Source organism: Mandrillus leucophaeus, unplaced genomic scaffold (genome assembly GCF_000951045.1).
Source record: "Mandrillus leucophaeus isolate KB7577 unplaced genomic scaffold, Mleu.le_1.0 Scaffold374, whole genome shotgun sequence".
Taxonomy (NCBI): domain Eukaryota; kingdom Metazoa; phylum Chordata; class Mammalia; order Primates; family Cercopithecidae; genus Mandrillus; species Mandrillus leucophaeus.
This window is the reverse complement of record NW_012103965.1, coordinates 850,122-866,940: the sequence shown is the minus strand read 5'-3', so window position 1 is coordinate 866,940 and position 16,819 is coordinate 850,122. Positions and strand designations below refer to the sequence as shown.

The window sequence follows — 16,819 nt, the reverse complement described above, 5'->3', positions numbered from 1 at the left end:
TGGCTGTTACCCAGTGGCAAACAATGGGACACAAACAGGGTTTATTGTAACCCAAGTCACCGTGTTTGGCAGGCAACCTGGCTCAGTGCTCTAAATACCTGGATGTACAGTCTCCACAGTGTAGGCAAACGGGATTTTTCTGTCTCTGGATGGTAGGGATATACAGTCCACAAATGGTACTTTATTAATTAAATTATCATTTGGAACATAAATGAGCTAGCATTTCTTCTCCATTCACTGAGTTTCACTACGTTTTAAAGGCAATCTCTGTTCCTTTAGGAAAAAAACAAAAACAAGACAAACCAACCGACAAAAGAACCTCGAGCAATTATCTTTACTAACATAGCAAGCAGCTCAATGGGAGACCTAGGCAGAAAATCAGTGTTTTAAAAGAATCTGAAACTCATTTAGACTCTGGACTCAACACAGGACTCCCACGGTTTAGTCCTATGTTCAAATCGCAAGTGGCTTCCAAAAGCTCTGAAAACAAATGAGCAAGAGAGTAATGGCTGGAAGCATTAAGCACGCCTGCTCTCAGGGCTATTCTGGCTGCAGTTACTGTTTGGAAGAACACAGTGCGCAATCTTTACTTCTATTTCTCTAGCTCAGGATGACCCCTGGACACCGCCTGGGTAAAGACTCCTGCTTTTCTATCCCATCTCTCAGAAATGAAGTGAGCTGTCCGAAGAAACAAGTAGAAACAGGACATATTTAGATCTAGCATATTCTCTGTCTGGTGAGGCCTGCCCCCAGCAGCAACTCTAGCTACTCATTCTCTACAAGGACATCTTAGAAAGACGGGCTTTTTGCACTCTAAGGAAATATCAGGAAAAAAAATCAGGTGACTTTTGCTTTTTTAGGGCTCACTTTCCCTATTATACACACTATTTCATTCTACCAGGGTTTTTACCATATAGAGGACAGTAAATAAAGATTATCATGAATTTGATCAAATGCTTCAGTGCCTCCTCCCCTGGCCTATGAATGCACTCATTACAAATCAGCTGAATGGCTCATTGATTTGCCAGGAGGACAAGCAGACATACCCAATCGCTCAGCCAAGTGGATGTAGACTGGGTCCACCCGACGCATGGTTTTCACCAGATCCTTTCTGCGGAATTTGATTTCTACTGTCCCTTCTGGCTCCAGAACAGATCCCCTGGATCAGAAAGAAAGAAAACAATACAGAAATAGAGGTACTTTAAAGGAAGGAGACAACAAAATGAGGCCAGTTACAATTTGTGGACCAAGAAATAGCTTCATTATGGTTTTGCCCACCTATGGTTAACAGACATCTCCCCAGGGAGAATAGTAGGCGCCAGAGAAGTGTCTAAGTGAGGTATGAGAAAGGCCTGGCAAAAAGTATTTAAAGTAATTCTCATTACCACACTAGTCAACTTCCATTTCAAAGGGAGAAGAATACAGATTCCACTACCTACAGCTGGTAAGAGTAACAGGAATCACATTATTTTCCATGGGAAAAAAAAATGCTGTAGGCACAGTGACAGGGGAATCACCTCCATCACGTAGGATGTACAGTGATGAAGGGCAATGCTTCATCAATACTATCTATCTATCTATCTCACCAATACCACAGCTGTCAGTCTGCTTGTAGGACACTGATCAGACACACTAAGCCAGGCCAAGTAGGAAGTAAAACATTCTGCCCAGTGATATGGAAATGAGCAGAGTCAAAGGTCTCAGGGTTACTTTTAGTGCATACTAATGATGTTCGATCCCCAGAAACTTTGCCCTAAACATCTTTAAAAAAAAAAAACCCCACAGCTTTCTAGTTTAAAAAAATATAGCTAATGTTTACTATGTACATGGCACTGTTCTAATCACTTACATGTAAATCCTTACAACAATCCTATGCCCAGTCTCCATCTACTACGTAGTAAGGTTCTGTGATTATTCCCGTTTTACAGATGAGAAAACTACGGTTTAGGAAGTTATGAGACTCGTCCAAATATAACAAGAGGCAGAACTGGATTTGAAACCAGACAGTCTGATTCCAAAGTCTGTAGAGGAATTGTCTCTGATCTGGTATCAGATGAGTTTAGGACTTAAAAAATAATAAACCCCTAAGTACAGAATGTAAATAATAAGCCTCTTAGCCTAGAGGTTTCACAGTGAAACTACTGGACTCTCCTAAGCAGCCTTTGACAAAGAAGGCTGAATTTGGGGAGACAAGAGAGAAGTGGGCGGTCCACTAAAACGACTGGAGGTAGGAGTTTGCTAGGAAAATGTCAAAGAAATATGTTTTGAAGTTTACTTAGGAAAGCTGAGAACAGACTGTGAAAGGATGCCAGATTAGATCTGTTTTATTTAAGCAGTTTCAGGTACTGCCTCCCAACAAGCCTGAGGTTCTCCCTTGCAGTTTTTTTGGGTGCTACAAACACCATGGTCTTCAGCTTCCTAAAATGCTAGAGTGAGGACCTGGACTCTAATGGAAGGAAAAAGCTTTGGTTTGGAATCACAGGATGTGGTGCTGTAGTGCCATGGCTACACCATTTTCCAGGAGGAAACCAACAGCTACAGTGTCCCTAAAGCTACAGTGAATGGAAATACGGAAGGCACGCTACCTGCTTTCTCGGTCAGCATACATCTCCATGTGCCGGGGATTGATGGAGGAGTCAATCACTACCCAGGAGCCGCCCCGCAGCTCAGCCTGGGGAGGAATGTAAACCAGCACAGGCTGGGAGCACTCCCTCAAGCCGTCCACAATGTAAGCACCAAACTTCAGCACTTGGTCGTACATATCTACGGAGAATGAGACAAATTAGAAATCATGAAATTTCTCTTCCTCAAAGCAGTACTTTTAAACACTGTTCAGGACCTCTGGCCACGAATAGCCTCCTCATACTATGCCTCCTGTTTGGTCACCCTAAAGACTGAAGGGAGTATCGACCTGTATCCCATTCAAGACTCCAGAGGATCTTCAAAATCTCAAGACAGCAACAGAGAGATGCACTGTCTTTCACAAGATACAGTGTGTACGTCTTCCAGATTGCCTTTCCATTTCATATCCTGTCTGAATTTCTGTACTCAGGTTTCACCACATTAATTCACATTTGCTCTACAAATGTTGAGTATTTTTCATGTCAATATGTGCTCTCCCACTACATTAAGTTTTCTAAAGGAAGGAACTATTCTACCTCTTTTCAGTTCTTCTCATGAGGCTTAGCATAGGATGAGCTCTTCAAATGTGCAGCTAATGGAAATTGATCCTTTAAAAATTTTATCTTCAAAAACTATTTTTCATCTTGGTATCCCAATAGCCCTGCCCAGTGCCTGAACATAGTTAGTGCTCAACAAATATCTGCTGAATGAATTAATGCTGAATGAATTAATTATATACTCTGGAAATAATATAATGAGAAAGAAAAACAAATTCTTTAACAGTTGCATTTTTATACGGTATCAGTGACAGAAAATTTTAAAAAATATTTAGGAAATACTACACAGCCACATGAGAAGAAGAGACCCAACCAGGGCAACATAGTGAGAACCCGTCTCTACAAATAATAAAAAATTAGCTGGGCATGATGGTACATGCCTGCAGTCCCAGTTACTTGGCTGAGGTGGGAGGATCACTTGAGCCCAAGAGGTCGAGGCTACAGGGAGCCATGATCTTGCCACTGCACTTTAGCATGGGTGACAGAACAAGACTCTGTCTCAAAAACAACATAAAACAAAATAAACAAAAAACAAGAGAAGAGCCACCTCTTCATTCTGCTAAAGAGTATGTTTTGTAGACTGGGCATGGTAGCTCACACCTATAATCACGGCTCTTTGGGAGACTGAGGTGGGAGGACCGCTTGAGCCCAGGAGTTCAAGACCAATAGAGAGGGACCCTATCTCTACAAAAAATAAAAAAAATTAGCAAAACATGGTGGCACATTCCCATAGTCCCAGCAGCAACCCCAGAGGGTGAGGTGGCAGGATCACTTGAGCCTAGGAGGCCGAGACCTGCAGTGAGCTGTGATCATGCTGCTGTATTCCAGTGTGGGTAACAGAGCGAGACCCTGCCTTAAAAAAAAAAAAAAGTACATTTTGTAATTCCTCCAAAGCCAGGAGCAGCCTGAAGAAAAGGACCCATGATGTATACATAAAGTGAGTCCCTGGAAAACTGGATCAGTTATTTATTTCCCAACTTTTTACGGACTTCCCATTTCCCAGCTCACTGAAGTCCATTGCTAAAGTTTTAGGTTTATGAGTCCAGATGTTTAATGAGTACTTCAGTGGAGCCACAATGGATCCTTTCTAAATACCAAATAACAGGTTCAACTGAGTTCAAACTTTCTTATCAAGGAGAGGATCTCAATTTGGAATAAATCAATTCTGGGAATCCAAGGCAAAGAAGCATTTTTCAGGAAGTTAAGAGCAAACCAAATAGAAATTGCTTTCATTGTAGTTACTGGTAAATTAAACTGCCACCTTCTCCAAAGTAAAAATGGCTTAATATACAAACCATCAGTGAGCATAGTTCACTGCAAGGCATATGCTCCACTGCCCCAACCTGGTGTGTCTGTGAATACTTCAGAAATTCCAAGTTGCCCCAGAAAACACTCCCTATTCTATGTGGAATGTGTATGATTATATACTCCATGTATATGATCAGAGTGAAGACATTTATTCCTTTGGGAGAAAAGCTAAGACCAAAAAAATTTACTGCTAATTACACAACTGCTGTATGAAGAGCAGGGAATAAAGGACTTTAAGCGCTTTACGCTAATTCTGTGGTTATGAAAATAATTGCTCAGTTCAAATTATTTTAACTAAATTAATTCTTTAGTGGATATTTCAACCAGTGCTACATAATAAAATAATTGCGTAATTAGCAGTACATTTTTCAGTGCTGCCAAGAGTACAGTCTCAGAACAAGTAACAGAAAAGAGTGTCCCTCAACGATATCATGCAAAGAGAGGAAATGGAAGGTATAGATAAAAGGAGAAAATAAAGCAATAAAAGACAGCACAAAAAGTCATTCTACCTGAAAAAGAAAAAAAAGTTAGAGGTAAGTGAAGACAAAGTTTCCAGCTCTTTTACTCACTTCTTCTTGTTAAAGACTTAGCAATAACAAAATCTGTCTCTGTATTATAATTAACAGATTGACATCCCAGAAAGGGGGAGACTTTATTTAAAATGTATTTTCATTCATCTGTTTTAAAAAATACTAGATTTTTGGTATATGCAAACAGTTTCGAATGAAGATGAGTGTGTGTGTGCGATTTTTACTTTTATGAAATGGACGTGGGCTGCTTTTTGTCATCATCATGGCTAGCTTACTGTGTACCAGGGAACATGATTATATATACACACATATAAATCATTTAATCATCAGAACATCATCTTATTTATATATCCAAGTTGCAGGTGAGTAAACTGAGGTTTAGTTAAATAAGAGTGAGTGGTGGAGATAAGACTCAAATCTAGATCTTGTTGGCCCTTATGTGCACATTCTACTACTTCATTCTTTTTTTTTTTTTTTTTTTTTTTGAGGTGGGGAGCAGGGTGCCAGGGTCTCGCTGTGTCACCCAGGCTGGAGTGCAGTGGCACAACCTCAGCTCACTGCAACCTCTGCCTCCTGGGTTCAGGCGACCCTCCTCCATCAGCACCCCAAGTAGCTGAGACTACATGTGTGTGCCACCATGCGCATCTAATTTTTGTATTTTTTGTAGAGACAGGGTTTCACCATGTTGCCCAGATTGGTCTCACTGAGCTCAAGCCATCCACCCACCTCGGCCTTCCAAAGTGTTGGGATTACAGGTGTGAGCCACTGTGCCCGGCCTCTACTACTTCATTCTTACTGCTAGGAGAGACAGCATGAGACTGTTGGAAAGTACTCTGCTTTCCAACATCTAATATGATGAGTAAAATAAAACCAGAAAAAGAGACTTGAATACATGATTGAATATTCCCAACGGTTGCTGGATTTCCTGTGTTCAGAAACGTTCAAAACTATACTGATAACACTACCAGCCTGTGTGAGGCTTGGATCTGACTGCCAAACAAATATTTTTCAGCCCCAAGACTGTGGGTAGGAAAGGAGCATCAGGGTTTGTTAAAGCTCACATGTTTGGGACTAATATATTGCCTCCATCTAACTTGGAACACCTACAGTCCCACAGCCCAAACATCAAAACACCCAAAAAGCAGGCTATTAAAATATCAACAAACACACAAATAAACTCTGTAATCAACATGCTCAGACTAACTGCAGCTGCCCCAAACCACATATTTTGAAAGGCAGGTTGAAACACTTGGCAACAATCTGACACACAATTGTCTGAAATCCCTTCATATTTAAGAGACAGAGCAAAAGCACAGCCAAGAGCAGCAGGGGAGGGGTGATCCCCCAAGGGTTTAGGTTAGAAATCAGTCTACAGAATTTTAAAGCTATGCATATGCTGTCAATTCTCAGGCCCTGAGAAACGCAACTGGGAATGGAAAATACTGATAGGTTCTTCACTGGAGAGGCGGGAGCTTGGAGTTTTCTAGCATGCTGGGCCAAGCACATCTGCATGAATGGTGATCACACACAACCTTTGCAGTGTGCGCTCAGCACCTAGGCACCAACCCTGCCTAGGGCTTTTATTGTTATAAACATGGATAAACTGTGGCAACCATGTGTATCAAACAAGGGAACAGGGTGGCAGAGTGTTTCCACAGTGTCCCACACTCTTGAAAATGAAACAGATCTTATTGGCTTGGGCAAGATTATCTGTTAGAAACTGAAGGTAAACATTAGCCATACACAAGCTACATATACATAATATCTCTCCTTAGTTCATTATGATCGGCTGACACTGTATTTCAACATCCAAGTAATCAGAGACTTTAAAATAGACTTTCATTCCGGTTAAAGTTTTCAATAAATGTTTTTTTTATTGTTATTTATAACCTGTCCCAGGAAAAAATAATAAGTATAACATGAAAAGCCAACTGAGAGTGACCCTGTAGCACCAGCAGTGAGGCAGCTTAATATCACTGGGATTTGCATCCTATCAAGCTATTCATGCTGAGGCTGGGACCCTGGTGCTAATTTCTAGTAAATTTCACGCTTGATGTCTCCCTGTTGTGGGTCATTGCCGGTTCGTCTAAATAAACTGCTTCCAAATGGCTCTTCCATCTAAATATTCAGCCAGTTTTTATAATTTAATTTTGCATTATGCTGAATAGCCTTCCGGCCAGATAGAGCTCATTGGAAAAAAAGCACCAATACCATCTTGACATGCTTTTATTTATTTATTTATATTTTTACTGCTCGAATTAGACCTCCTAGGCCGACTAGTAAAGAGTTTTTTTTTTTCCCCTCCACTAATGTCAATTTTCAGCATAGCAAGAGCTGTCTCTAATCTTTTCCTACTCATTACACACAATTTTGGAGTCATTTTACCCACAGTGCAGTCGGCTCCTGGCTGTGTGTTTGTGTGCACTGAGGGATGGCATAATTGTTTATTTTCCCTCCCTGAATAATCCCCAGTCAGTATTGAAACCAAAACTGCAAACATCTCCCCAAGGGATGTGAAGAATGACAAGAGGCCCTCAGTTTAGGTCCCTTTACATGAGATAATACGTAGACAACACCCTGACCTGTATGTAAATATGAAAGGCACTGTTCCTCCCCCTCCTACCTTCACAGGGATCTCTATCTTCCCTAAATCTTATTTGTCTTATGCGAGGTGTAAAAGGATGCATCAGCACCAAAATTAAGAAGACAGAACTTGCCCTGGTCTATATATCAGGCCAAAAACTCATTTCAGACCAAGGGCAGCGGGGAGAAAGGAATGGGTACTTATTGTGTAAGGGGTATAGAGTTTATGTTGAGGATGATGAAAAGTTTGATAGTTACACAACACTGTGAATGTATTTAATAACACTGAATTGTACACTTACAAATAATTAAAATGATAAATATTATGTATATTTTACCACAATAAAAAATGAACTCATTTCTGAGCTCTTGAAATTTCTTTTCACAATAACCAAGGACACCCCCAAAGTAGAGGGGAAGTAGGTAGGATAATAACTTTTTCAGGAACCTTGACATTCTGTTATAGGGATATTCTAGTAGATCTAGTTCTGGTCTTAGGCTCTAAATCAGCCAACTGTGTTACAGGGAGTCAGACAGATCCACCTTCCTTTCCCAACTCTGCCATTTTTTAGCTGAATGAGCTTGGGAAATTTACTTAACCTAATTTACATAAATCTTAATTTATGTAAAATGTGGATAACAATATAACCTACCCCTTAGAGGAGCTTGTTATGATGATTATGTAAGATAATACATGTAAAATTGTTAGCACAAGTTTCTGGTGAAAAGAGCTCAATGAACCTTAATTGTTGTTGTTCTTATTGTTACAGCGTGGCAGCCAATCTGGGCCTGAGCCAAAATATGTAGCAGAATTGAAGCTTTTCCTAGAATTGCTACATTGGAAACTTTTGAACTCTGAACTTCAGTTAGGATAAAATATCCAGGGTGACACTCCAAAGTAATGTCAGAAAGAGTACATTCTCAATGGGCCCCCCACAAAGAGGTAAGTAAGGAGTAATAGCATAGCATTCTCTCCCAGGTCTCGACAAAAATACTAGAGCCAAGGAATGTGGGATCAAGTGAAATCTAATGCTGAATGAACCTCATATATATATGAATGAGGGGGTTTCAGGTCCCCCTACCCTTTGTTATACAACTACCATCTTCTTTTGAACATCCTGGTATTTTGTTTATACACTATGGCTTTATCATTTTGCTCAAGACATTTCTCTTGTCTCTGTGAGGCAATGTCTGTTTCTGACTTATTTTGACTTATTTTTGTTCTCTGAAGTGGCTGGCATCGTTCCTAACACACAGAACTCAATAAAAATGTGTAGGATTGACTTAACCGTATACTCTCAATTTCTCATGGTATTTCTGCTAATTTATTATCTTGGTCAAAAAATAATTCACCGTGATAATCTAAAAAATATATACAATCATTAATTTGGATGTATAGTCCAAGTCTCTCCCAAGAAAAGTATAAAATATGGTAGTTCTCCAGCAAATATAGGCAAAGGTAAACTTTTCAACCAAAAAAAAAGAAAAAAAACCAAACACACACAAACACACACACACACACACAAACACAAACACACACACACACACACACACACAAAATCAACCTAGTCTACATTTTGCCAACGAGGCCTGGCCATACAGGGCTCTTCCTAGACAAGTAAGGAAACATTGTCGGCAAAAAATTCAAATCCCTCTTGCCACAAAACTGACCATCTGGTAGTTTCCCCAGGCTTTTCCTCCCTCACAGGCTGGGGGTGCTTCCACCCTAAGCTATTTTTAAGTGCCCTATTGAGAGTTCCTTGTTTCACATTTTGTATGTCCCTAAGCATTTTATTTTCTTTTCTTTGAGATGGAGTCTTCCTCTGCTGCCTAGGCTGGAGCGCAGTGGTGCAATCTCGGCTCACTGCAACCTCCACCTCCCGGGTTCAAGTGATTCTCCTGCCTCAGCCTCCCAAGTAGCTGGGATTATAGGCATGCACCACCACAACTGGCTAATTTTGTATTTTTAGTAGAGACAAGGTTTCACTATGTTGGACAGGCTGGTCTCGAACTCCTGACCTCAGGTGATCCACCATGCCTGGCCCTATCCTATTGCTTTAGAACCCCAAATTCTCCCCAAGACAGATGGAATTTATACTTAGCATACTCTCATGCCCTCCAGGTATGTAGTCTCTGGCTTAGCATGGCCATGAATTCTCTGGCCACGAGAGAGAGAGAGCTTCACTACTATAAGAGGTGGTGTTTCCTTGGGCTCTCCCTGTAGTGTCCACAGTTGCTCCACACATTAAGGATTCTCCGTAAATGGTGATACTGGCTGCCTAATTACTTAGCAATTCCCATAGCATGGAGTAGAGCTTTTATAATAATGGTCTAATATGCTGGAGCCACAGGCTCAGGGCTGTTGTTATATAATAATACAACAGCACAAATTGCCACAAAGAACAGCCTCCGGTACTGAATTTGTTCATTTTCAAATTCATTTTCAAATTCAGTACCAGAGCTAAATCCACAACAGTAGGTCACCTCAATAACACTAGTAGTAGATTATTCTGAAATTGTGTATGGAATTATAAATTATAAAGTGTACTTTTTTTTTTTTTTTTTTTTAGTAGAGACGGGGTTTCACCGTGTTAGCCAGGATGGTCTTGATCTCCTGACCTCGTGATCCGCCCATCTCAGCCTCCCAAAGTGCTGGGATTACAGGCTTGAGCCACCGCGCCCGGCCAAAGTGTACTTTTTTCCATTCAAGTTGCAACTCAAAAGATGTCTCAGAGAGGGCAGAATCCCCAAAAAGCCTAGGCTATTAGGACACCCACAGATTCCGCTGAACCTACACACTCCCTCTGCTGCAGAGTGCCCAGTAATCAGTGATGCCCCTCCAGCCCACAGGCAGGCCAGTCACCTTTCATTCCACCAGAGAAGCCTCTCCAGTTGGCAAAGACCATCAGAGGCAGCCCTTCCCGGTTGAAGTCCTTGATGGCCTGATACGTCTTAAACGCAGAATCTGGGAACCAAACCTGGCCAGCCTGCTGGATTATCTATTGGGAAAAGTCAAAGAAGACACAATTAACAACACAGCTCCAGGGGGAAATCTCTCCAAGGTGAACAAGATTTTACTTATTTAAAACTGAAAACTAAAAATCAGACCAACAAAAACTACTGTTCATCAGATCATCATGTTTGGAGTAAAAAAGAAGAAAGGATCCTGGATCTTTGACCTTGTTAAATACTATTCTTTTTAAGTCCTGATTATAACAACTCTGTAGTCAAAAGGGAAGAATGCAGTCCTAAGGACCCTTGTTCTAGGTTTCTCAAAAGCTACTTAAAATGGCCCCATTGTGCTACTCGTTAAAGCAAGTCAATTGTACATAGTCTCCCAGTCCTTTCGCCTTTGTGCTTAGTATAGCATTTTCCTGTACTGTAGCTAATCAATAGACACTTGATGTCACACTGCTGAATAGCCTCCTCCCTGGCCTCCCTGACCCCTCACTTTCTGAATGGTGTCAGGATGTGAAAATGTAATCCATCCTTAAAAAAAAAATGGGACCAGGCACAGTGGCTCATCCCAACACTTTGGGAGGCCAAGGTGGGAGGATCCCTTGAGCACAGGAGGTCGAGGCTGCAGTGAGTCAAAATTACACCACTGCACTCCAGCCTGGGCCACGAACCATGTCTCAAAAAAAAAAAAAAAAAAAAGGCTGTGGTGTTCGCGCTTTGCATTAGGGCATGACTTCACCATTAACTCTAGTTGTAGCTCTTCCATGTGTATACTCAAAGAATCGGGGACCAAAGAGCCTTCAGTATTATCTCAGCTGCCTTTCTGGAAGACCATCTCCCCAACAAAAGTATACTGTTTTCTAGCATCAAGAAGACTACTGTAAAGACTTATTTAATTTTTGAGGCAGAATTTAGCTTCTAGTCCATCTAGACTTATCTTAAAAGTGAGCACATGATGTTCTAAAATCATTCAAGGCTGCTGATGCCCTTCCCTCTAAAACTGATGGTTTGCAATGCTCCTGATGTATCCACAGGCACTGCAAAGAGAAAAACCCTCCAAGCACAGGCTCACAGTGTACTTGAGTAGCCTACCTTGGCTTCAGAATCCAAGTTTGCTGGATCAGCTGGGATACTTAGCTCTACTGTTCGGGTTTCTACAGCAACAACTCCCACAGGTATTCCTCCTAGCCTGATAAAAAATGAGCCACATAAGAACCCAATGTATGTTACCATTATAGCTAGCCATTTGTTTTCCAATTCCACATCAAGACATTGGGGAAAAAACTAGAAACAAACACAGAGAGCAGGGGGAATCTGATTCTTCTACGAGTTAAATGTGAGATGCTATGGATTTGATATTTACTCTCTAAATATGGTGGGAAACCACCCTCAGAATCACTTCTATTCGGAAATGTCCCAACACAAGATCGATTCAACCAAGGGCTGTTCTAGGGGAACCTCTGCATTTAGACTCAACAGCCTAGCACATATACACATTCCTACCTCTGTAGCTGCCAAATGAAACTTCTCAGTTCACTCTAGAGCATCTCCTTGGTGAAGATGGTAGGAAATGGTCTGAAAGGCAGTAGGAATCTGAGACTTTCAGTAACTTTTAATGAGGGCTGACCTTGCTGAAATGGAGTTGTAATTTTCTATGGAATATTAATAATGTGGTTCCAGATAAGATTTGAGGGTACAATAGGTCTTACTATTGGGTGTGTGGATAGGGATATGTAGGCATGTTATGAGAATGATGAAAAATACACGCCAAGAGTAGAGAAGTGGATCAACAAGCCCTTAACTTTCTCCTTTCTTGGAAAAGACCAATGGGACGAGGATAATTTTTAGTAGTAATCCTCGTGAAATCTATATTAGAAGTATACATTTAATCTCAAAGCTATGTTAATTTAAAAAACTGTTTAGGAGCTCAAAGCCTCTGCACCTTATACTCCACTATGACCTCCCAATTTGGTCCTCATAAAGATTTTTTAGGAAAAATCAGAGAGCAAAACAAAGTATAGGGTGAGTCTTTACTCTGGAAAATGTGATTCAGTCTTCATTCTCACTGTTGCATTCCTTGGGGTTGGGGCTGGGATGGGTTATAGTCTCTCATTCCCCACAGCATCTCCATAACAAACTTTTCCATGACGGATGGCCTTTGGTTGTTAAATTGGCTACTGAAAATGGATTCCTGTCATCACAAGAGGCCTGACAAGGGCCTGAGTGGAGACCACCCACCCCCTTGTCACTTGCCTGCACTGAATCAGAATCAAAAGCCCTCTAGACAACCAGACAACGAGCAGGAGGTACACAGGAGGGTTTAGAAATATTTCTGTTCACAATGATTAATAATCCGACTGGAAACTTGTAATTGCAAAAGCCACCCTAAATCGGTAACTTATAACTTATATATTAGGGCCCATGTGACCTAATAAAGAACATCTTTATCCGAGTATTACAGTTATTTATTGAACTTGAAAACAGCTCAGAACAACTTCTGTTTTCTATTATACTTCATATAAATTTTATCAGGCTAGCACATGAAGATGCTACATCTTGTTTTATAGTGTGTCCCTGGACAAGGTGCCATGGAATAATAAAAGACAATTTACAGCCAATAGCACACATATTCCAAACATACATACCAAAGATGAGTTTTGGCAGCACTTACAGTAACAATCCCAGAAGAATACATTTATATTTATTTCTTGAAATGCCATTGCTTTTGAAAGAAGCTAGAGCTCCATTTGTGTTTTATATACTTGTGAGCATGTGTATGTGTTTGGAGTAAGAAGCTCAGAACTCGTCAGATGGAAAGAAAGGAGAAAGTCAGAGTGAGTGCTGCAATAAACAATGGCAGAGCTAACCAAAGCCAAGCTTGACTGATCTTGGTCGCAAAGCAGTCCCTATTCTTCTAATCATAAGTGTAAAGTATTATTCTCTTATTTCCCACAGGAGTATCTTAAAGAACTTAACAAAGGTTTGGCTTTCTGAGACTTAAAATCTGTCATGTTTTTTTCACAGACAGGAAAATTGAAGCAGAATAGATGAAACAAATCTCAAAAAAGTTGGTCTTAGTGTGCCAGGAGGAATCTAACAAGCTGATACAGAAGCTGAGTATCAGGGTTCTCGCTCCAGTGCATCTCCTACTTTCAGCTCCCCAGTGGGAATTTTACCAGGCACAGAGAATACTTCTCACTGGGACTGAGAAGCCTGGGGTGAGATAAAAGACCTGAGACTTTAAAGAAAACAGACAGGTAGGCTCTGGGACATTCAGTCTGAGCTGACTCCAGGCCAGAATCCTATTGAGAGTCACAGAGGAAGACCCTGTCTGTGGGATTTGCCCTCTGATGGATTCTTGTCACAGGCAGCATGGAGGCGTGCTGACCTGCTGTACTGAGAGAACCACAGAGCCTAGAATTATTTTCAAGGCTAGAATCTAAATCTCAACCCAATGTGGCATGTTTGAGAATCTTGAGCAGGTGCCACTTTTCACCAAGATAAGAAAAACGGATTGCCCCCAGAGGAAGGTGAGCTCCAGATGCGGTCCCTCAGCAGCATGTCTCTGCAGTGCAGAAGTAGATTAAGATCAGTCGTGGCAGGTGCTTGTTATAGCTCGTTATAGCAAGCGCTACAGATTATTTTGCGCAGAGCTTGCTGTTGAGTGAAGCACTTCTTAGAATGGGTATTAAAATTTAATAGAAACTTCAATTTCCCACTTGAAAAATATAGGTATTCTGGCAACCTATTTCAGCTTATTTTACTCCTGTTTCAGGTAAACGTCTCTCTTTTTTTTTTTTTTTTGGCAATTCAAATCTGATTATAATCTAATATAGTACATTTGTCACTTAAATAATCTCGGTGCCATGAAGAGCCTCTTTCCAGTTACACTTCTAGAAAAGCAGATGAGTCTCTGAATCAGTTGTCACCTATTCCTGAACGAAAATTGTCTTTGGGAGAGGGAAAGTCATTGGTGGGCTCTGGCTATTGTAGTTGGGCTTTACGGCTCCTAAAGTGTTTTTCCTGAAACATTATAAAAAGGAAATGTTGTCAAAATTAGCCTTCAGATTAAATGCATCATTGGAGTGACACACAAAATGGCAACTGAGAACCAGCACTCCAATTATTCTGCCTTGGGCATGGCTATAATCCAATATTCTTAGACAGTTCAGACAAAGAGAACATTATTGGTATATATCTACATAGCCATGGCTCTTTCTTTCTTATTTTTAATTGGGAGGAAAAAGAGCTGCCAAAACAAAAGAGCTCTTACCTGGCTCTACCAACCACCACAGTCTGTGCCCAGGGCTGCATAATCTCTGAGAAAGATCCATAGTCAAAAAAGCCACTCAACCATTGACCTTTTTGGGCTACAGAAGGGAAAGAAAGAAAACAGAGAATAAGGACAGTGAATCCATTGACAATGCACTGGAACTGACGAATTTAAGGTGGTTTGGGGGATTATTTTGGGGAGTTTGTTGTTTTTAATCAAATTATAATAGATGGAAGCACTAGGCAGCTGAATGTTCATCTGCCTTCAGACATCATCTTCTATTTCATTTGCTAGTCTGCATAAAAAGAATCATTTATCAGCAAAGCATCATTTATTGTTAAACGGCGGGGTTCAGCTAGCAGAGAGAGATTGCATGTTTTTAAATAAATAACTTGACTTTCTTCAAGACACTACAAATATTTGTCAAAAGGCAGCCAAGTCATTAAAGATATTTTCAAAATGTCTATTTCTATTTTAAAACTTGCCCTACAATTTTGTTTGATTCCACTGACTTTCTTTTAACCAAAGGCTGAAAACAACCAAACAATAAGTATTAATGATCAGATAAGGATCCAAATTTGGAGGGAAAAATAGGAACTCAGTTTCTCTGCTACAAAAGCAACAAGATATATCTACTTTATTAAACAGCTGATAAAGTATAATCTTACTACAAAAAAGGGCCACATATTCTTGACAGGTAGTAAAAATACAATGGTTAAGATGCACATACTTAATGCCATTAATCTTCCTTGCACATGGAATTTCCTTCACTGGCAAGACCCAAAATTTTCAACCTATTAGTTTAAGAAAAAAACTTGTTCCACAGGTATGAATGTTTGACCAAAGCCCCGTAAAAGCTTCTGCAAATAAGTGTTTCCTGGTTTGCCCTCTCAGCTCACGGTTTTAGTGATTCTTCTAATTTGAACATGGCCCTCCACCCGCTAAAAACCCAAGTCCAAAACCAATTAAAAGTGGAGATCTGAGCAAGCTAACCTCTGCTGACTTAAACAGGATGGAGAGTGTTTTATCAAGACTAAACTTGTAATTACTGTGTTCTACATTCCTTGCCTCTATGGCCCCAGTGTAAAATGTGATCATCCATTTCAAAATTATCTCTCCATCCGTGAGCCCAAAGCCGATCGTTTAGATTCTGGTCTTGTGTTGGGCGTCAGTTTGAAGAATATCACAGCACTATCTCCTCTGATAAATGACTTTAACTTTTCACCTAGAAGATATCTGCTTTAACTTATCACAGGGAATCATCTGCTTTCTTTAACGCTTCCACTAAATTAAAATCTGAAGTCACTCGATTTGGGAGCGAGTGTTAGCTGCACATAGACAGCAGGATGAATTACTAGGGAGTCAATGAAAAAATATTATCCAAAAAACAGAAAACTTAGTTTATCACAAATTTCATTTTATTCTGTGGATCTCATTAATAATGGCCAGGATAATGCCCACATATACACACATACTTTTGTTCACCCATGAAAGAAGGGCTCAAATTTTGGTGAAGGTTCTAAACCAAATTTCTACGTTCATCAGAATACTGAATTTTAACTTTATATCCTTGGATCATTTTCTAATTCTCACTTTATAACAGGGATTTGGAACTACTGAAGTAACTTCAAGATGGAAATGTTTTCTTTGTTTAAAACCCTGCTGCTAAGGGTGGGAGGAGTCACTGACTACTGTAGTTGTGCTTCACAGTCCCCAGAGAGTAGATCCTACCCAGTTCCGATGCAGAACCTTAGAAGCCAGCTAAGATGACTTCCCGTATTTCCCAGGAAAACACTCACTAAGTCTGGTTCCAAATTCTAGAAGTGAAGAGGCTCACTTCATTCCCAGAAAAGTCCTGCATTTTAAGACTGACAGGTGGTCAGGCGTGGTGGCTTATGCCTATAATCCCAGCACTTTGGGAGGTGGGTGGATTGTGAGGTCAAGAGATGGAGACCATCTTGGACAACATGGTGAAACCCTGTCTCTAC

General features: G+C 40.5%; 1 protein-coding gene across 4 annotated transcripts in view; it reads right to left on the bottom strand.

Annotated features, from left to right (window-relative positions):
- The window catches only part of ACACA (acetyl-CoA carboxylase alpha), a 355,889-nt gene that overhangs the window by 25,184 nt on the left and 313,886 nt on the right, over positions 1–16,819 (bottom strand). For all 4 annotated transcript variants that reach the window (XM_011990217.1, XM_011990219.1, XM_011990218.1 and 1 more), the window contains 5 exons: positions 14,832–14,928; positions 11,651–11,747; positions 10,464–10,599; positions 2,586–2,763; positions 1,047–1,159 (listed from right to left, as the gene is read on the bottom strand). In XM_011990217.1, coding sequence (XP_011845607.1) covers positions 1,047–1,159; positions 2,586–2,763; positions 10,464–10,599; positions 11,651–11,747; positions 14,832–14,928 — 621 coding nt within the window. The remainder of the gene's footprint in view (positions 1–1,046; positions 1,160–2,585; positions 2,764–10,463; positions 10,600–11,650; positions 11,748–14,831; positions 14,929–16,819) is intronic.